Below are 22,968 nucleotides of genomic sequence, written 5' to 3'. Positions count from 1 at the left end.
ATAAACTCTTTTTGTATTATTGAAATTCTTTTGTTAATTATCCTGTTTGTAAAACATATAGATCACTATCGTTTAAAGTGCATTTGTATAATGATACACACTTTAAGTGTACGACAAAACTTAAAGTGTTCAAAAACTTCTGTAGTGATAACCCTGTTCAAGTAGCCTAACTGTAAGAGTCCTAGCGCGATACAAAAAGTCTGCGTAGTCACGGCAAGCTCTAGCATAACGTATGAGTTGTGATGTACTATGACCCTGAAATGTTCATTTGTATTGCATTACAATGAATTTATATCGCATCTTATTCTTTGGTTCCTTGGTTCTGATTGTACAAAAAGATAAGTTACATTATCATGCATACTATGTTACAACAACTGCTTGATTTTTACAGAGACTGACATTTAATAACTTCGTCTCTCTATACAAACCTTACATTTAGTTTTACGTCTCTCTGTACAAATCTTTTATTTAGTTTTACCTGAAGGAACTATGGTAAGGAATACAGGTGTTAGTTTAGTTATGGTAAGGAATACAGGTGTTAGTTTAGTTATGGTAAGAAATACAAGTGTTAGTTTAGTTATGGTAAGAAATACAAGTGTTTGTTTAGTTATGGTAAGGAATACAGGAGTTAGTTTAGTTATGGTAAGGAATACAGGTGTTAGTTTAGTTATGGTAAGAAATACAAGTGTTAGTTTAGTTATGGTAAGGAATACAGGTGTTAGTTTAGTTATGGTAAGGAATACAGGTGTTAGTTTAGTTATGGTAAGGAATACAGGAGTTAGTTTAGTTATGGTAAGGAATACAGGTGTTAGTTTAGTTATGGTAAGGAATACAGGTGTTAGTTTAGTTATGGTGAGGAATACAGGTGTTAGTAATATGGTAAGGAATACAGGTGTTAGTTTAGTTATGATGTTTGTGTCAATAATTGTTTTACTTAAATGTCTTTGTTTTCTGCAGCAAAGATATTGAAAATTCAGACCACTTATGGATTGGTTCAAGGAATGAAACGGGAGTTAATGGTAATGTTTTGTGGTACAGGGGAAATCAGCTACAGGATGAAATTACTGTCAGTACAAAATGTAAATAATGCTATAAAAAGGGTTCTCTCCTGTTATCTTATTGATTTTTCTAAAAAAAAAAAAGGAGATAACAAAGTAACCGAACTGACAGACAGACAATGGAATGTTCTACAGGCACAGTCAAATAAAAAAAGTCCATATAAATCTTATAAGATAAGATAATTAAGGAAACAAAAGCCACATTCAAAAGGTAAAAGGTGAATTACAGCATCAATTAAAGTCGAAGTACGTCAGAATACTTTGTCTCTATCTATGCTTCTTTTTAGTTTATAGTATTATCAACATCACCCAGAACTGATTTCGCCAGGTCCACATGCGCATTTGGTACATTTACATCATACCCTGACGGTATATCTGGTCTTGACGTCTTCTGGTCGGCGGTATTTGTCGATGCCATGATGGGAAGTAACTTTTCACACCATTTTGGAAATATCTGCTCTTGATTTCCAACTAATTTAATTCTTGTAATTAAAAGAATGAATGGTTTCATTCCTTTTTTCATTGATATAAATTGACTATTAGTTTTAATATAAAGGACAGACTGTCCATTTCGAAACCAAGAAGTTCCTATGATATGGATGGTAGGAAAGTTTATCCTACGGAATTTTTTGTTCCAATGTAATGTTTATATCAAAATTATGTCCAATAGTCCACAGAAAGCAACTAATGTCTCACTTACAACTTCCGGGTCAAATGGCCACCCCCTATGTAGTACCAAAAACACACCAAACCTAGACCGATGCATTGTAAATGCATTATTTGTGTCTATTCTGATTAAAAGTAGTTAAAATAAAGCTGAGAGCGTGTACTTCAAAATCATATTTGCAATTACCATAAAAGAGTGTGAATATTGTATAAATGTGTTAGTAATTTGCCTCCATCCTGTCAGTTAGCAGAAAAGGTAAAAATATGGAAATTTCAGTATTATTTATTCAAGTAAATTTTGTGAAGAATTTCTAAGATCATTGTACCAATAGCATAATGATTTTGAAAGACTTATTTTCCAAGCTGCGTAATGGTATGCAACTTTAAGATGACATTTGTCCTGGGAATTCACAATGAAACTTTGAAAATACGGGTAACAACAAACTTTCCGAACACTAATCCGTTTCATAGTCAAGTCAAGTCCCAAATGAAACTGGCAAAATAGATATTACACCACCGGAGCAGCTGGTGTCGCAATGGTCCTGGCTTGGTACAGGCACTTCAAACGAAATGGTGTGTTAAATCTGGGTTTTAAAGCCCGCTAAACCGTCCTCTTTCATTGCGACGTGACTAAAACGCATTTGCATGTTATTGTCATAATCGGTAAATCATTGATAACATCAAAAATTACTTTTTTAACATGTAAAGTAATGGAAATGTTAGAAGTGGTTATTTAGTCCTAAATTTTACACAAAATAAAAAAAGTTATCTCCCTTTTTCAAATAATTTCAATATTTTCAATGTAATTATTTTCTCTTTAACCGTTGCAATTAACCAAAAAACCAACATTTAATTTTGAGAAGGATGCATTTGCGATATGAAATAGATGAATTTGTAACTAAAACATTATTTCAACGTTTGTTATGTGCCATCTTCTGCCTGGTTTTTGCATGGATGCCCTCTTAACTGTCAATTTCAAAAAAACATTTTTGCCTTTATACAAAACTAAAGAGAACTCATATGTAATTGCTAGTGTTTTATTTTCATTTTTTTTTTCTTTCAATCATCCAAGAATCACAGAATCACAGTACACAGTACCATTAATCATTATACATACATACTTTGTTACATAATTACACAAGTCAGTATTAAAAATGTCACTAAAACATAATATTTTACTGCATGTGTGTTCTTTGGACAATTTGCTGTATCAAAGACAAACTACACGAAGGGAAATAACTCCACACAGACTCGTTTGCTTCCTAATGAATGAATGACACAACTGAAAGGTAAACGTTTTGCTTTATTTGAAATCAAATTTGAATTTTGATTATATTTCGCATATTCAGTAGTAATTCTTCAACTGATGGAGAAGGGAAACCTCTCGCATAAGGAACAAGGAAACAAGGAAATCATGTATCTTTTTTAAAGATAGTTCTCCTTTATAAGTTGTAGTGCTCATGGTTTACAAAATGTACTTTCAACAATCCCGATATCTTTAATATTAGAGTATACTTTATTCATGGATTCTTATTAAGTTTGTTTGTTTGTTGGGTTTTAACGTCCGAGCAGCAATATTTCAGCTATATTCAGACGATGAACATGCAATTGATGATAAAATGAACATGAAATGATGAAATGAAAAAGGGATGGGACACAAGGACAATGGGCTCGACAAATTTTGATTGCCACTGGAAATAGGGAGAGGTGGGTAGGGTCGGGCAATTTAGCCTCCTGTGGCGGAGCCCTATGGTTCCTACTCCGAAAGAATACCACAGTAGGGTTCTTTAACGTGCGAGGAACGTGGCATCTTTCCCAACACGGTGCACCACTATGGTTTGCGGTCAGGTTTTCCGTATTATAGCCTGACAACCCCAGCATGTAACACGCCAGGGGTACCCCATTCCACCACCTGGGGCACACATCCCAGTTGCTTTGTGGGCAGAGCGCCCTAGCCCCCGGCTAAGGTTCTGAGCACTATTTAGTCGCCTTTTACGACAAGCTTAGCGCTGCTGCAGGCCTATTCTTTTAACACCCGGACCTGCACGGGGCGTTAGAAATATATCGGTTTCATAATGAGTGAAAGTTGAAATTCGCAAAATATCAACTCATGTTAATTAATTTCAACATCATAACAATCTGATTTTATAATTAATTAAGCACAATCACTGACAGCTAATTATCAAATAACTTTCGTCCACGGTGTGATATTGAAAATATCTAGCCCTCCAAGAAGTGGATAAAACGACCATATCATTGATAAGAATGGTTATCATATTGAATAAGTCCAAAGAGATGATATAAATCCTTCTTCTAATTTGCTATGAAAATTCTCTTTTTGTAAAATAAATATTTTATCAATTGTACTTGATTTATTATTTCGATATAAATGAAAGAGAATATTTTAACCTTTTACTTTACGTTATTCTTCAAACATCAATTACTTGTAGCAAGTTGTGCTCATTGATTTCTGCATGAATTTAAATTGAAACCCGTTTTAACTGAACGTCTTTGGATTTAAGTAGCATTCCAGATAAAAATCATGCAAACAATTATTCGTGGGTGAAAAGCCTACTTATTTTTGATATTTTGTTTGAATTGCCATAGAAAACAGAAATTAACATTCGGTTTTTCATATAACCCCTGTTCTTTGGAGATAAAAATTGTGCACTGTATATTTCAAGATTAAGGGAGATATCTGGGTAAATGACACTTAAATACAATAAAATCTATTGGATTTTCAAAGTTGATTATCTTCCAAGTGCAGACATGTTTGAATGGATAATTGCACATTTTATAATATAGACCCATTAAGCAACTTAAATTATTAAAACAACAAATTACAACAATAAAAATGTGTTGGCTTTTTCGGGGTGTATCACAATTCTCATATTTTGCATGATTCTCACCAATACAGCTACTTAAAAATAAGTTCCTGTAAAGCAGGTATTTGTTATACCAAGGTTAAAAATACAATGTACTTTCTAAATTGATGGTTAAGACAAGTTTTTTTTTAATTATTAGGGGTTATGTTTAGCAATTTTTCACTCTATTTGTTAAGCTCCACGCAGCTGCAGACGTTCCATCCCTATCTGACTAACCGTTGCAGACAAGCCTTTTGAAATTCTCGGACATTATTCAAATCAAACATCGTTTGGCAATCGGATATCATCGCGTAAAATCACTTTTTTCCGACATGGCAATATTTTTGCTTTTTTGTTAACCTCGAAGCCCAGGTAATATTTTCATTCTACAAGTTTCTCTCGAATATATTTTTCACGATCCTAGGGTCGCTTATGATATTGATCAGGGAACCAGATTAGCTTTTTCTGTGATTGCTGGTTGCAGCGTCTAGAGTGCATTTCGAAAGTCAGACGCTGTTCAGAGCTTGTGTGGTTGTCTACATTCTTTGGGTTTTGGTTAATCTGTGGTTTAGCTTCAGAGATTGGAAATTATATACATTATTATTTTGAATCTGAATTACCGTTCACCAAATGTCTGTTGAAATAAAATCGTAAGCCTTCAGACAATATTCAATGATTGATTGATTGGTTGATTGTTGGGGTTTAACGTGCGAGCAGCAATATTTCAGCTATATTCAGACGATGAACATTTCAATTGATCTGCGTCCCATCCCTTTTTCATTTCATCATCATTTCATGCTCATTTTATCATCAATTTCATGATGAACAAACAATTCAATTGGTCTAGAGTTTAAATAATGGACATTTCATGTAGAAAAGTCTTCTTTGACTGAGTTACATTATCTGAATATTTTGTACAGTACGTATTCAGATATATATGGTCTAGGGCGCTGGACTTCGTGCAGGCGGTGTTGCCATAGATGTCACAGCGGTACGAGTTCGAGTCCCGCGGAGGGAACGACCAAAATTTGACAGTTCTAACATCGTTGGGAATTTTTCAGACCTTTCTATACTTTTACATATCTTCCCTGTATCAGCTTGATCCGATGGAGCAGTGTAGTCACATTCTGAGACGTTTGTATATATATTAGATCTTTCCTATTGTGCCTGATTCTAAGACTTTATTTAGCATGCCCGTTATTATGCCTGCGTACAGTGAAACCTGTAGAAGAGTAATCAAGGGAAACAGAGCACCAAATAAACAATGTATTTTGAACCATGGATAATCAAACACCTGTCTAATATATCTTAAAACTTAAAATCCGAAATAGTCGGTTAAGACAGGTTTCACTGTAATAATGATTATTTTATACTCCAATGACTGCTGATTTTAAGAATAGAACTTTATAAGAATATTTTGATAACAGTCACACTTTTTTTGTCAAAAGATATATATGCACGATTATTATTTTTATCTTACCGATGAAAACTTTTTATCATTGTTTCTTTTCGAGTGCTTTGAAATTCTAAGATTGATATATAAAATATTAATCTTACTTCCGTTTTAAGTACCAGTCCATTTACAATTCAGATACTGCCTATCGCATGTATGTTAGAGATGATTAACGATGTAGAAAAAACACCACTCAGATGATTTTTTTCTACATTTGTTGTATTTTCACATACATTTTATGCTTTGTTTCTCATATGTATTCAGATCTGAATATTTGAGAAAAACCATACATTCATATCACTAAATGCAACCAAAATAAAACCAAATCAAGAACGATAACACTTGCAAAGCAACAATTTTATGCACATTCCATATATTTTGTTTTCTAAATATTAATCTCAAAAGTGCAACAATGGAATGACAAACTATGACTGGTTATGATGTTTGTAACTGTTTCAGAATAAAAGGTAAATTTGATGGGTTCTTGATATACATGAAACACCTGCTGTCTGAATTTTATAAAGACTGCTATTCAAAATAGTTTACCCTATTTTACTATGATTATTTCAGTTATTGGTAAACCAATGAGAACTATTCAATTTTATGTTTGCGCTGCACTAGTAAACAAAAACCAATCATATGGATATTTTATATTTCGGTAAACGTGTTTCAAGGTGTGAGTTCTACTAAATCTAAAAGACAAAATACAAAACACAAAATACAAAACACAAAATCTAACGAAGCTTCAATAGAGATTAATAGAAAGATTGAAACGTCACTGTTTTACAGATTTCGAATTTTGTGCTGCAGATAATTAAGGTAAATAATATATGGCATATATTTCGGTTCTGAAAAGTCTAGTGGAAATATTTGAACGCTTTGTAAAATAAAACATGGTGAAAGGAAGCAGAAGATTGATTCTGGTTTGTATGACTTTAATCGTGAGTGTTACATATGGCTATTATTATCATATCAATAGTGTTTTTTACGGTTAACGGGAACATATTTTATACAGAAAAACTACCTTCAAAAATAACATGTGCCACGATTTGTGAGAGAAATGACATAGGCCCATGTATAAGGTTTTTATGGAACAAAGACACAAAAGAGTGCATGCTCCATTCTTGGAAATACCCAGGATTATCGCTAGCATATACGAAAGAATTGACGTGTTTCAGTAGAAAATCACCAAACGCAGGTATTATGTTTATTCTGCAACTTATCACATAATCACATAAATCATTAGCAGTGACTCTTGTCATTCCAATTTCAATGTCACAATGGCGAGAGCTTATAATCGTGTTTTTTTTCCTTTGTAAAAAATCATATACCTTTCTAAATGCAACTTTCATAATTTTTATCTTATTGTCTAAAATACCACGAAAAGGTTTTTTTCTCATGCATTTCGAACATTGTAAAGTTATTAATTCTATATTTCCTTAAATTGTCGTCAAAGTATACAGAAAATTGAAATTGTGATTGTGATTAACGAAAGGTGTTGTTTCATAATAAACATGAAATTTTGTACACACATAATATTTTCATTGATGTGCTGATTTATTCATTGCATTTCAATATACCACATGCATCTTGAGGTTTCTTTCGTTTACACTCCCGCTAAAAATGTCTCAATACAAGTTATCTGACGTCACTGATAACATATGAGGATGATTTTTTTTAAACAAATACAACTCCAAGAAAATCTAAATTATAAAATATATTCTGATGGGGTAATGAAATAAAAATGTATGTGGATTCTTGCAAACAATACCAGATTGTCAAATAAGTACATTTTATGTCATTGTAGGCTTTGTAAATCCCATATACTGTTCATCTGAATTAACGACAATTAAAGCATAGGAACTCATCAACAAAAACTTCTTTTGCGTAAATTTATACGATGATAAAATTTGACGCATTACTAATTTTACATTATTACAAGGCCGGTAATAACCGTTTCAGAATCTACTGGCTTGTAAAAAAATATTTTCAAAGCAAAAAAACAAAAACAAAATGATTTGACTTGCTTCAAACGAAAGTGTTGTAATGTCATTGTTCGTACACGAAATTCCAATGTCAATCATTTTACCCATTATTACATGGTTTCTGAAATGTCGATTTGAGAACTATTTTGCAGTTTCGCTGCCATTGGATTGTAGCGATTTTGACAGGAACATCAACCCTTCTGATATATATACAATATATCCAAACTCCAAAGACGGTATTGAAGTTTTCTGTGAAATGGACATAGATGAGGGTGGATGGACGGTAAGTTTAAGGTTAAGAATTCTTATAGTTCATCATGTGGACCATTATTTTCGTTCATTTGTAAAATCCTACAGAAGAATGTATTTTTAGTAAGCAAATAGTGTAATTTATGCTGTAAAATTACTTAACAAAACAATATTGACACAAAACTGTATATATATAAAAGCCCCTTTTAGTGGCAAAAAACGTTTGATGACCCCAGTAATAATTTTGAAATATGATTTAAGGAGGTAGACCCGGGGTAAGGGACACAACTCTTACAAATTATTGGAACGTTTGTATGCAGCATTTTAAATTAATCTCATGTAAGCATCATAGTCACTTGGATTTATTCTATTCAGTTTCAAATGAAAGCTTGAAAGGCTTTAGTGAAATTGAATATGATACAAGCATATCACTGATTTCAATAGTTGTGTCCCTTAATCTAGGTCTACCTCCTTAATGTCAGATAAGTGTTCTTTAAGCATTTGTAAGACATTCTATATAAGTTTGCGAATTAATTAAAATTTTCTACAAAATCTTTATAAAATGTCCAAACAAAAGATTTTCTGTCTCGATTATAGTTTTGGTTAAGATTACATCTAGTGTAGTGATCATCAATATAATTTCACTTTTAACTTTTCATGGATATTTGGTATAGTATCCACGTTGAAAATGCACGCATGGTACATAACCGATGTGTTTTTGGGCATAAAGAGATGCAAACAACCAAAAGTTTTTGAAAAAATATATCTGATTGTTCCTAGATCAATATACATAACATTTTACACAATGAGTTATATCATCAGGTGTTTCAAAGTCGTGAAGATGGATCTGTGGATTTCTTTAGAGACTGGAAAACATATAAAGAAGGATTTGGTCATCTGAATGGATAATTTTGGCTAGGTAAGAAAGAAGCAATAATTTTGTCTTCCTAATAATGGTTATTCTTACTGAATGCTTATGTTACATAATGATTGATTTAATATTTGCATGAAATCGTCATAATGGAAGTCTGTCTCGTTTTAAACCTAGATATTTTTTTTTTCATTTACACTAGTCTCGAGAAGCAAGGTCCAATCTGTAAATAAAACAAGGCTTAATATCATTGAATTTTAAAGAAATAATTATTATAAATCGAAGTTAAAAGCCTGAAATTGGAATCTAGTATTACCACTACCTCCCTCTAAAGTCCAAATTATAGACATTACTGACGGAAAATTGTGGACTTTACAGGCGGCAGGTTACGTCATAACTGAGGACATTATTGATGGAAAGTAATGTCACAAATGTGGGCATTACTGACTGAAAGTAACATGAAAAATGTAAGCAATACTGACGGAAAGAAACGTCACAACTGTTGGCATTACTGATGGAATGTAAGTTGTATGCATTACTGTCGGAAAGTTACGTAAAAGCTCTGGGCATTACTGATGGAAAGTAACGTCAAAACTGTGAGAATTACTGGCGGCAATAACCTTCAGAACTGTGGACATTACTTCCGGAAAGTAATGTCACAAATGTGGGCATTATTGGCGGACAGTAACGTCACAACTGTGGGTATCACTGACGAAATGTCATAACTGTGGACATTATTGACGGAAAGTAACGTCACAATTGTGGGCATTACAGATGGATAGTAACGTCAAAACTGTATGGCATTATTGACGGAGAATAACTTTACAACTGGGACTATTACCGGCGGTCAGTAACGACACAACTGTTGGCATCAGTGACATAATGTTGACATTATTGACAAAAATTAACATCACAATTGTGGGATTACTGATGGAAAGTAACGTCAAAGCTGTGGGCCTTACTGACGGAACGTCACATCTGTGATCAATATTGACGGAAAGAAATGTTATTATATTGGGCATTACTGGTGGAAAGTAACGTCACTACTGTGAGCATTACTGACGGTTATAATATTGAGCATTACTGGCGGAGAGTATTGTCACAACTGTGTGCATACTGACGGAACGTCATATCTGTGAGCCTTACTGATGGAACGTCACTACTGTGAGCATTACTGACAGAAAGTAATGTTATAATATTGGGCATTACTGGTGGAAAGTAACGTCACTACTGTGAGCATTACTGACGGAAAGTAATGTTATAATATTGAGCATTACTGGCGGAGAGTATTGTCACAACTGTGTGCATAACTGACGGAACGTCATAACTGTGAGCCTTACTGACGGAACGTCACTACTGTGAGCATTACTGACAGAAAGTACTGTTATAATATTGGGCGTTACTGGTGGAAAGTAACGTCACTACTGTGAGCATTACTGACGGAAAGTAATGTTATAATATTGAGCATTACTGGCGGAGAGTATTGTCACAGCTGTGTGCATAACTGACGGAACGTCATAACTGTGAACATTATTGATGGAAAGTAAAGTCATAATTAGGGACATAACTGGCGGAAAGTAATCTCATAACTGTTGGCATTACTGATGGAATGTAACGTCAAAGTTGTATGCATTACTGTAGGAAAGTTACGTAAAAGCTCTGGGCATTACTGATGGAAAGTAACGTCAAAACTGTGAGAATTACTGGCGGCAATAACCTTCAGAACTGTGGACATTACTTCCGGAAAGTAATGTCACAAATGTGGGCATTATTGGCGGACAGTAACGTCACAACTGTGGGTATCACTGACGAAATGTCATAACTGTGGACATTATTGACGGAAAGTAACGTCATAATTGTGGGCATTACAGATGGTTAGTAACGTCAAAACTGTATGGCATTATTGACGGAGGATAACTTTACAACTGGGACTATTACCGGCGGTAAGTAACGACACAACTGTTGGCATCAGTGACATAACTGTTGACGTTATTGACAAAAATTAACATCACAATTGTGGGCATTACTGATGGAAAGTAACGTCAAAGCTGTGGGCCTTACTGACGGAACGTCACATCTGTGATCAATATTGACAGAAAGAAATGTTATAATATTGGGCATTACTGGCGGAAAATAACGTTACTACTGTGAGCATTACTGACGGAAAGTAATGTTATAATATTGAGCATTACTGGCGGAGAGTATTGTCACAACTGTGTGCATACTGACGGAACGTCATAACTGTGGGTCTTACTGATGGAACGTCACTACTGTGAGCATTACTGACAGAAAGTAATGTTATAATATTGGGCATTACTGGCGAAAAGTATTGTCACAACTGTGTGCATAACTGACGGAACGTCATAACTGTGAACATTATTGATGGAAAGTAAAGTCACAATTAGGGTCATAACTGGCGGAAAGTAACCTCACAACTGTTAGTATTACTGACGGAAAGTAACGTTACAACTATAAGCATTAATAACGGAAAATGATGCCCACAATTTGGCTAAATGTATAAGGTATAGAAGATCGCGGTTTTTTTTTTTTTTTTTTTTGTTTTTGCAGGAAACGAAAAAATCCATCACATAACAGCCAGTGGAACTTACTCACTGCAGATTTTTCTTGAAGACTTTGAAAACAAAACAAAATATGCACAGTATTCGATGTTTAGTCTAGGTCCCGAGAGCAGTGGATATAAACTAGAATTTGTTCAATACACAGGTGATGCAGGTAAGTAATTTGATAATATTGTAGAACGCATATAATTTAATAATACTGTAGAACGCTTATATTTTGAAAATATGTAAAAAAAAATCTATAATTTGATAATACGGAGAACGCCTATGATTTGATAACACTGTAGAACGCCTTTAATTTGATAACACTCTAGAACGCCTATGATTTTATAATACTGTAGAACGCCTTTAATTTGATAATACTGTAGAACGCCTTTAATTTGAAAATACTGTATAACGCCTTTGATTTGAAAATACTGTATAACGCCTTTAATTTGATAATACTCTAGAATGCCTATAATTTGATAATACTGTAGAACGCTTATAATTTGATAATATTGTAGAACACTTATAATTTGTTATCCTGCAATGAGGTTATTTGTTAAACGAATAAAGGTATACGGTTATTATTTTTTTTGCTGTATCCGTACATTAGCAGGTTATCGACTTTCTGGCTCCTCCCACTCACGTGATCGGCGGAACTATTTTTTCTGGTATGCGTAAATTAATCATGGCCGGCACCATAGATACGATATAAACAAATTGCGATTGCGTATCCGGTTAATCTTTTTTTTTTTGCTGTTTTGTTTCGTTTTCACCTGAATGAAATAAAAGATTTTATGTAAACCAAATAATGATTTTGTTTGTATTGTTTTCACCGTCATATATATGGCAAATCCCAAATCTCGTTCAGATTTGATTCATTATCAGTTTGCAGACGACTACCCCTGTCATTTCAGTCATGTCGGACTCTGAGCCAGAGTCTTTGTCACAATTTAACATAAACTGGTCCCCACTTAAAGAAATTGAAGCATTACAATATGATAAAACTCTTGAAGAGACAAATGACCAGGAAACTGTTATGGCCTTGGATTTATTCCTGCCTCTACCCCAAGATAATGAATCAGAGGAACACTACATTATAGATCTGCCCATACAACTGCCTCCTCTTCTTCAAAAATCTCAAACAAATATTTCAAATCCCAAAGAAACTAGTGCACAAATTTCACCCCTGAACTCTGCTGCCATATACCAAACAGAAACAAGTCTGCTTCCACCTTCCTCGCGAAATGCAAAACTTTAATGTTCTTAAAATCGACTTTACAACATTCAAAATATTTGTATTTATTGTTCATTTTACTTATTTGTCTTTTGGAATTAAATGAATTTTGATACATTGCTTATTTTCTTCAAACAGCTTTGACGGATTATACGGTGCGTATTAATTTTTTTCTTCGGGTTTAACGATCGAGGCTCCTCAGGGGATATGCATTTTAAAATTTTATTTTAAAAATGTACACACGCACAAAACTATTAATATAACAGGATAAAAACAATATAGGTACATTGTCGAAAATTATTGAAGATATGTGTATTCGGTTTGGAACGGGGGAAATAGCTCGGCGGAGCCTAGCATTTCCTACCCGTTCCGTCGCCTCATCACATATCTTCAATAATTTTCGACAATGTACCTATATTGTATATATTACTGTAAAACATGTTTAATTTGATAAAACGGAAAACGATTATAATTTAATAACACTGTAGAGCGCCTTTAATTTGAAAATACTGTAGGACACCTTTAATTTGAAAATACTTTATAACGGCTTTAATTTGATAATACTCCAGAACGCCTATAATTTGAAAATATTGTAGAATACTTATAATTTATAGTTTCATACAACTGTAGAACGCATATAGTTTGATAATACTTTAGAACGGTTATAATTTAATATTACTGTAGAACTTCTTTAATTTGATAATACTGTAGAACGTTTCTAATTTGATAATACTGTAGAACGCCTTATAATTTGATAATACTCTAGAACGCCTTATAATTTGATAATACTCTAGAACGCCTTATTTGTGAGGTCTAAATGTTTGTTGTTTATGTGGTAAGGTCAAACCAAGAATTCAAATTCAAAACGAGATGTTTAACTCCCATTAACACAAGTAAAGCTCTGATTAATTTACGAATGGAGACCTCCATTTTTCTAGGAAAGGAGAAAGAATGATAAAGGTAATGGCCTAAGTGAGACTATAACTAACCATAAAGTGTAAAATGTAAATGAAAATTTAGACTTGAAATTATAACAAAAGTAAACACATACAGACTTCTGAATTTTCTAAAAATTCATTTGAAGCACAAAATAATTGTTTTAAGTGTATCCAAATTCAGATATTCTGTCAATTTTTAAAACTTTTTGGTCATATTTTTGGCAAGGAAATGATGTCCACACTTCAAACTTCCTATCTAGTGAATACATTTTTAATTGTACAGTTTATAATATGAGAAAATATTAAGTTAATATTTCTTTGTTGCTGACATAATTTTTCTGGATTTAAATAAAACTGAAAATTAGCAATTCTCAGTGGCAGATTTTTTTTAAATTTTTTTTTTTGTGGTGGGGGGGGGGGTGTTAAATGACGAAATATCACAATATCCTATATCATGACCTCAGGTGACCGTATTGAATATGGTGACATTTCTGCTGAACTATTGTGTGAATTCAGAGATCTTTATCAGACGCATCATATGCTCAATTTGCATTGAAATTATTAAAGCAATTGATGAATTAAGTTAAGGCCGTGGGAAAAAGCGTATTTCGGCATCTTTGAAAGTTTTTTCATGTCATGGAAACAGACAATAATGCCGGTTCACTATTTTTTGTATGATATTATTAGGCTCATTGAGTTCTATCACCACACCAATTTCATGTTTCTAGCCACCTACGTTTCTGACTGAGATATTGAAATGTTCTAGATACATTGTAATTAACTTTTCCTATTTTTATAGAAACGGACAAAAATTTTGCTTCACTTTTCTTCACTTAGAGTTATTTTTTCACAAAGTTGCACAATGAAGACTGAATTTTTCAATATGTCATAGTTTTCCTTTCCTCTTTCGTCTATCCCGGACTTGACTTTTTTATGAATAATTCCGCGGGTGTTTCTAGAGAAGCAGAGGGCGCTTACCTTACCGGTGCACCTGGTCCATGCTCCCAGTTTTTAGTGGAGTTCGAGTTGCTTATTTGCTTTTTTCACTTTGTATGTATTGTTTTAGTTACTTTATGTTCTTTGTTGTGTGTGTCTGTTTTCCATATCTGGTCTTTGTCCCTGGATTACCTTCATTTAAGTTCTGCTAGAACTTTGATTCCCTTGATTACTCTTTTGGTTCATTCCCTTAAGTAATGAGCTCAAGTACCAATTGATAAAATCATTGGTAGAAGAAGAAACAGAACAATAGCAACATGCTAGTCATCTTTAACTCGTGGATCGTTATGGTACATTCATCTGCAACTGAGAACTGATCAGTTAACCATGTTCTACTTTTCCTTAAAAACTTTCCCATTTTGTGTACCCTAGACGGGACACTCAGCGGGTGGTCTTACATCACCAGTGTATAGTGGTCCCAGTTACTATTGGGGTCCAAGTTTCTCAATTTTCCCCTTTTTTTATTTCCAATTTAAGTTATTCGGTGTTCTTTGTTGTGTTCGGTGAGTTTCCCTGCCTAGTTTTTTTATGCTTGTAATACATTTTTCTATTCAAATGGGGGTTGAGCTGGGGTTTTATTTTGATTTTGATTTTTTTTTAAAATTTTTTTTTGTTTTGTTTTGTTTTGTTTTGTTTTTTTTTTTTTTTTTCGTGCAAGCGCGAAAAAAATAAATTTTTATCAGCAGCAGCAGGGGTTAAATTTTTTATTGGAAACCTACAAGGTTAAATAATGGGAAGAATATGGATTCATAATATTTTTTGTCCATGCCATATTAAAGAACTTTCTTAGGCTCAAATTTGGAATATCTTGGATTTTTTTATTCGTGCCCCCACACAGTATATAATAGTTGGTGCCCAATTCTGGCGGCACAGTAAATACTTGGTTTCGAATCTTTCAATTATCGTTTATATATATATATATATATATATGGCACAGCATAAACGATAATTGAAAGATTCGAAACCAAGTATAAACGATAATTGAAAGATTCGAAACCAAGTATTTACTGTGCCGCCAGAATTGGCGAAATATATATATAAACGATGATTGAAAGATTCGAAATATATATATATATATATATATACAACGTCTCAGAATGTGACGACTCTATTCTCTACACTGCTCCATCGGATCAAATTGATACAGGGAAGATAACGTAAACTTAAAGAAGGGTCTGAAAAATTCCCAACGATGTTAGAACTGTCAAGTTTGCGAAGCAAATTTTTGTCGTTCCCTCCGCGAGACTCGAACTCGTACCGCTGTGACATCTATGGCAACACCGCCTGCACTAAGTCCAGCGCCCTAGACCACTCGGCCAGCTAGGCTATAGGCTATATTATTGGTGTTATAATTATTCATGAGAGTAGATGGTATCAGACGCCCGACACGGCCAACGCTGCCCATTATATAGGGGACTGACCTTGAATTAACCTGCCGTTTCGATCCGCCCAAAAATACAAACTCTCCGAATCATACCTGATTATACAATCCTTATTTGAAGACCAAAATGAAGAAAGAATAAGTGTGCTCTCTCATTTCCGAGGTCACATGAGGTTAATTGAAGTTTGCCAAAGTGTGTAATCAAATTTGGACATCACTCGACCTGACGAGCATTGCCTAACCTAGGTGAAGGTATGAAATGCGATGTAAGCTACATCGGTTAGGTTGCCATGGTAAGGCATCGTGTCAAAGCCCCCTAAAAAGATCGTGAAAGAAACGGACGACGGAGGTAAAACATAAAAAATGGAAGAGTAATCAAGGGAAACAAGATTCTATCGAAAATTATAAGAATGTAATTCAGGCACAAAGACCAGACATGGGAAACAGACACACACAACAAAGAACAAATAACCAAAATAATACATACAAAATAACAGAAGAAAATGAGCGACTACTGCTACTCTGACTCCACCGAAAACTGGAAGCATGGACCAGGTGCACCGGTAGGGTATGCGTCCTATGCTTTTCTAGAATCATAAAGTCAAGTCCGGGTTAGACGAAAAAGGAAAGGAAAACTATAACACGTTGAACAAATCAGTTTTTATGATGCAGATGGATGCATCGTAACGATCCGCGAATGCATAAAATGTCGTAGTTACGGCAAGCTCTGGCATAATGTACGAGAATTGTTTGAATGCAACAAGTTATGATTTAACATTTTAGGGAACAGCCTGCAGTATCATAATGGTAAAAAGTTAACAACGAAAGATAACGACGCTTCCACCCATAACTGTGCTACAAGATTTAAAGGGGGCTGGTAGTATGAGAGGTAATTATATTTTTTATAGATAGCGGTGATTTACCGAAAACTCCCTACAGGTGAAATCAGTTCTAACCTCTCATAAAACTGTTCTGGAATTGTCAGAAGAACAGCTCTATGACAGATTCAGAACAGTTCTCGGACATTTCTAGAGCTAACTCTTCTGGCAGTTCTAGCAGAGCCGGCTCTTCTACAATGTAGTAGATCTGTCAGAAGAGCTGGCTCTAGAACTGTTCTACATGTACATGTATGACTCCTTTAAAACTGTTATAGAGCCGGTTCTTCTGACAGTTCCCCTGAGAGGTTAAAACTGATCTCATCTGTATGTAAAAATGAATCAATGATTATACTGTGAAATAAATTCGGTAATTTCATTCTCGGATTTTCTCCCGCCAAAACGTCACAACACAAATATCGATCCGAAGTTCACATTTTTTTTTTAAATTACGTTGAAAGTTTCAACGAATAAAGAAGAAAATCTTTATGATAAATAGGATAATCAAAGCATTTGTGACTCATGGTTCTGTTCGGTTCAGGGAGGTGTTCGTTATACACAGGTTCAAAACGTAATTAGCTTCTTAAGATTTCTTATTTATATAGGTTTCCTCTTTTTCCAGTGTTCGGTTTACCCGGTTTCACTGTGATTTATCATCGTCAAAGAGCCATTTAAAATGTTACTTAAGAGTACAAAAATATCAAGATATTACTGTATTTCAATAGTCTTCATGGGGAAAAAAATGTACTTAAAACGTGTAATTTAGACATGTCAGTGTATTCTTATCTATGGAAGCGTATTGGCGTCACCTTAGCTTTTTCATTTTATTTCGTTATTACACAAAGTTTTGCGATATTACGAAAATTTATCTACAATGTTACTACTTACTTAAAAAAAGGTTCCTACATCATTAAGCCCTTACCGTTTCATAAAAAAAGGACCGAAGGAGGGATTTGGTGTTGTATCAATAGTCTTCATGGGAAAAAATGTACTTAAAACGTGTAATTTAGACATGTCAGTGTATTCTTATCTATGGAAGCGTATTGGCGTCACCTTAGCTTTTTCATTTTATTTCGTTATTACACAAAGTTTTGCGATATTACGAAAATTTATCTACAATGTTACTACTTACTTAAAAAAAGGTTCCTACATCATTAAGCCCTTACCATTTCATAAAAAAAAGGACCGAAGGAGGGATTTGGTGTTGTATCAAAAACATTGTGTATCGGATTCTGATGATTATTTTTTCATTGAGTTCTTTTTCAAATTCTGTCAAAAAATTGATTTATCGAAAACTATTTCAAAGCTATAGGGGTTAATATGGGGCAACATTTAAAAAAATAACCTTTTTTACATTTGCAATGTATTTGCAGTCTGATTTCGATAGAATTGTTGCATTAGATCCCTCGTGATGTGTTAGATCTGTGATAGCGCTTACCACTTCCGAATGGGGACAAAAACTTCATTTCAAGTGTTTGTAAAATTTTTATGTCCTAGAATTTTTTTCCAACAAATTTTAGACATAATATAGGTATTTGGTTGATGTGTCGATAAATTTGAGGTGTTATTTACCATTTCTCAGAAATAAGGGTCAAACAAGGAGTCTGCTTAAATGTGAACTTTTTTCATTAGCGAGGGCTAATTTTATTCGATGTCTATTGAAATCCTTTGTGTTTGTTTGTTTGTTAGTTCAGTTTTTTTGTTTTGTTTTTGATTTTTTTTTTCAGGAAATTAAGCAAATAAGTTGGAAGACAAATTCTAAACGCCTAGGTGCCAAAAATATTTAGGTGTTCCATCATTCTTTGAATAAGTCAAACATATTAGTCCATCATTCTCTGCATGTTTCAAATACAATAGAGCATCCATATTGGTCGCAAAATTACTGAGTTCAATATGATGCGGTCCTATATCATGCTACACTCGGCGTAGTTTTTATCTAGATATTTTACAAGTATTCACTCTCTCGTCCTTTAAAACGTATCAGTAGCGGGTGTTCCACGTTTGATGTTCAGTAACAGCGCTTTGTGTAATAATGCAAACTTTTCGTAATTACGCAAAACTGCGTTTTTTTGTTAAAAATCGAATGACGCTAATACGCTTCCGTACTGACATTTTATTATATTAGGTACCGGTCAATATTAATTGCCGGGAATGGAACGGTACAAGTACGGGAATATAAAAAAAGTTTATGTCCATGCATGTGGAAAATCAAAAAAAAATTTTGTCCCATGGTAATCTAGATGAAAAAAATGCTGCACCAAGGAAAATATAATTCATTTACTACAGATGAATTTGTATTTCTCTCTTTTCTCCTCAGTAGTTTAGATTTAATATCTAGATATATTAATGAAGCAGATCACTAAATAACTGTTTAATCAGAGGCGGATTTAGGCGGGGGCGTGGCGGGTATGTGCCCCGCCCCCTAAAATTTGCAAAGCATGGGTTTTCAGGGGTAGATTTAGGTGGGTTTAGGTTGAAACTTTAATTTCTCGCTAATTTTACCATAAAAGATATCTACATTGCACCCACTCTAGAATATTTCAAAAATTTAACCTCAAAATTTAAATGTGTGCCCCCCCCCCCGCAATATTAAATCCTGGATCCCCCCTGCTAATGGAATAAAAGATGGTGGATGTTCAAACTTTAACAACATGAACAACTCCACTGAAAAGTTAGAAGCTGCTTTTAATCTACAGCTAAATACATTCGGCAAAATTAGAATTGTCCATTGGCCATACCTCTTGTAAAACTCCCGTGTACTGCATTAGTATGAAATTCTCAATTATGAGAGAAAGATATGTGTAAAAGTATAAAAGAAACCGTTATTTTCCTTTCTTTTGCATATTCCATGAATAAACATGCCACTTAAACCCATACTGAGTTGAAGAAAAACAGTCCGAAGTTTGTTTCGGAGCAAATCATACAATACACTAACATGACCAAAGAGCCTAAAAGCAGACAAAATCTGACCTGATAGGAAAGAGAAACATCCAGTTCATAAGCATAAAAACATGCATTTCAAAATGTCTGGTTTTTTAAGTTGTAGGGGAAAAATCTTAGTGTAAATGGCATATTCACCAAAACTGGCAGTCTGAAAACCCTGCTGTTGGCTTTTTTTAATTTAATGATCTCATCTGATATTTTTCTTTCGACTTTGGTTCTTCTATTCTTTTTAGTTTCTAAATATGTAAGTACTCCTGTACTTGAGGAAAATGCTGTCATAGTACAGTGTCATGTATTAAAACACCTATTGATGTCTTTAATCAGATAGAAATACGGCTAGTCCGTGTTTTCTTCTTCAGAAACATACTATTTGCAATGGAAATAAAGATAAAAAATCAGAAAATCTATCTAATAAACTCAATGGAGGCTATTTAGAGGACACTTCTTTCCTTGTCTTCAAAAAGTTGAAGTTACGACATACGCCATTGATATAAATTTTGCCATAAATAATTTATTTTTCAACAAAATTGTGTGAAATTTTGCAGCGTGACTCTAACATGAATAGCTGTCCAACAATGAAGCATATTTTTGAGTTTCAAACATATAAGTCGATCTAATTGACGAAGTATTTATTAGAAGAATATGTTTAGTATGACGACTTATTTTATCACATGAAGTCTTGTGGCAAGTCTCGCTAAAAAAAAGTTTGATATCCCATGCACATTATGACCATTACCAAATAAAAACTGGATCCGTGGAAATTGTTCTTAAAAAATGTATGTTTCCAATGCCAATTTGCACCGGCTCCATGCCTTGATAAACTAGGACCAGTCCCTTATGGCAAGATTCCCTGACTGGATCTAAAGATTTCACAAAAAGTCGTAAGGGTAAAGTTGATCGTAAGTTATAATGTCACATACTAAAGTAGCATAATTTGCGATCAATTTCGCACTTACAACTTTTTGTGAAATCGATGCCTGTGTCTTTGAACAAAATTGGTACGGTACACTGTTTGTTCAATCGATAGTTATTATCTGTTTAAAACATATATATTCAATGCAATTTGACTAAATACAAAACGTCCTGTTACTTTTGAAAACAAAACAAACCAAATATTCAGAATAATTTCGAAAAATGACTGGACGTTAATCTACACGTGATGGCTTTTACTCAATTTTCGTATAGCCTTATTTACACGGTGTGAAGCCTTTTTCCCTCATTTTTCTGAGAGTTAATTAACACATGTGATGATTATTTTGTCAATTTTCTGGGCACTAATAAATGCTTGTGATGGCTATTTTGCCAATATTAGTTATATGAAATTCGTGTTCAGTGAATTTCATGTGAAGTCTACGTGAATTTCATGTGAAACTCCATTTGACATGAAATTCAATATTTGCCTGCGTTCTTAACACGTGATGGTTATTTTGTCAATATTCTGAGCGTAATTTAAAACATGTGATGGTTGGTTATTGTTATTTTTCCAATGTTTCTGAGCGTTACATAACATATGTAATGGCTATTTTGCCAATTTTTTTTTGGCGTGAATGAACACAATCTGGTAATTTTTCAGCTGTCATCATAGTAATTTGAATGGGCTTTACCTTGCCGGATAACATGATTCATTTGCTGACGGTATTAACTGGAAAAGTTGGAGAGGCTATCACTATTCATATAAGACAGTTAAAATGATGATGAGAAGAACATAGACTACTATCCTATAGACCCTCATCTTATAGACCCTCATCTTATAGACCCCTATCCTATAGACCCTTATCCTATAGACCCCTATCCTAAATACCCCTATCCTATAGACCCTACTCTATAGTCCCCATCCTATAGTCCCCTATCCTGTAGACCCATATCTTATTGTCACCATCCTATAGACCCCTTTCCTAAAGACCTCCATGTGTTATTGTTTTAGCAGGCAAGCCAGCCCGAAAAAAAGAAAAAGTGTTGAATTTTCCTCTGCGAAAGTACCATGCTGATTTGTTTGAAGTTGTTGGCTGAATTGTTTTTAATGATTTGGTAGCTTTTGATTTTTATTTGAATATTATTATGGTATTTGAATATTACTTAATGCAAACAGACTACAACGGCTTCCGGTGTACTTTTTAGACCATTAATACCATGCAGTCGAATCAAACAGAACTTCATACAAATGCGAGTCATTATAATTTATCCATTTATGAAGACTATAGTATATTATTTAGACCATTCGGAACTTTTTAGGGAAATTACGAAACGTTAAATAACAAATCCGGTGAATTCGTCAAAAGCATGCTCAACGTAATCATTGAATCCAGTCACGATATTGAGTGTCAAACTCCGTAAGAATCAGGCAGTGGGTAAAACATGGTATGGAAAAAAACCATTTTGGAAGTTTAATTTGACTAGTTATACCATCAGAGTCAAGGAAAATAGACAAGAATTTCCATATCATGTTGGTAAATTGAGTTATCATTTCCGTGAAATGCACTGAAAATGAATATTTCAAGGGCAGATAACTCTGTCAAAAACTTCTATTGAAAAATTTCTGAGCAAAGCCACTGATCAAATAATGGTCTTTTCAAAAAGAGAAAGTATCCTCGAGTGATATTGCATCGTCAGATCGGTTGGGTTTTGACATGCATGTTTCAGATTTTTTCCATTTTGCCTGATTCTTATAAGTACCTACACTTAAACGCGCACAAGACAACAATCAAACGAGATGTATGGTTATAATGATAATGAATGAATTTAAAAGGTAAAAAGGAACTACATACAAATAAAAAATTAAAACGTAAACAAATTAAAAGAATATGGGCCAAACTTTTCGGCTTTAGGGCCTTCGTCAGGTGGCAAATTATAAAAAAATATTGAAACAAAAATTGTACTGTAGGTTAAGGAAT

General features: G+C 33.9%; 1 protein-coding gene across 1 annotated transcript; it reads left to right on the top strand.

Moving 5' to 3' along the window:
* The first annotated feature begins 8,282 nt into the window (after window positions 1-8,282).
* On the top strand, window positions 8,283-21,788 carry LOC148600316 (ficolin-1-like). The gene is given in 5 exon segments (XM_088558130.1): window positions 8,283-8,309; window positions 9,098-9,167; window positions 11,715-11,879; window positions 17,043-17,148; window positions 21,651-21,788. Coding segments are annotated over 5 exon segments (504 nt in total). The 3' UTR covers window positions 21,787-21,788.
* Window positions 21,789-22,968: the final 1,180 nt, after the last annotated feature.

This window comes from Perna viridis, chromosome 13 (assembly GCF_037379345.1).
Source record: "Perna viridis isolate PV_CMFRI_1.1 ecotype Kerala chromosome 13, ASM3737934v1, whole genome shotgun sequence".
NCBI lineage: Eukaryota > Metazoa > Mollusca > Bivalvia > Mytilida > Mytilidae > Perna > Perna viridis.
This window is presented reverse-complemented; position numbering and strand designations above follow the sequence as displayed.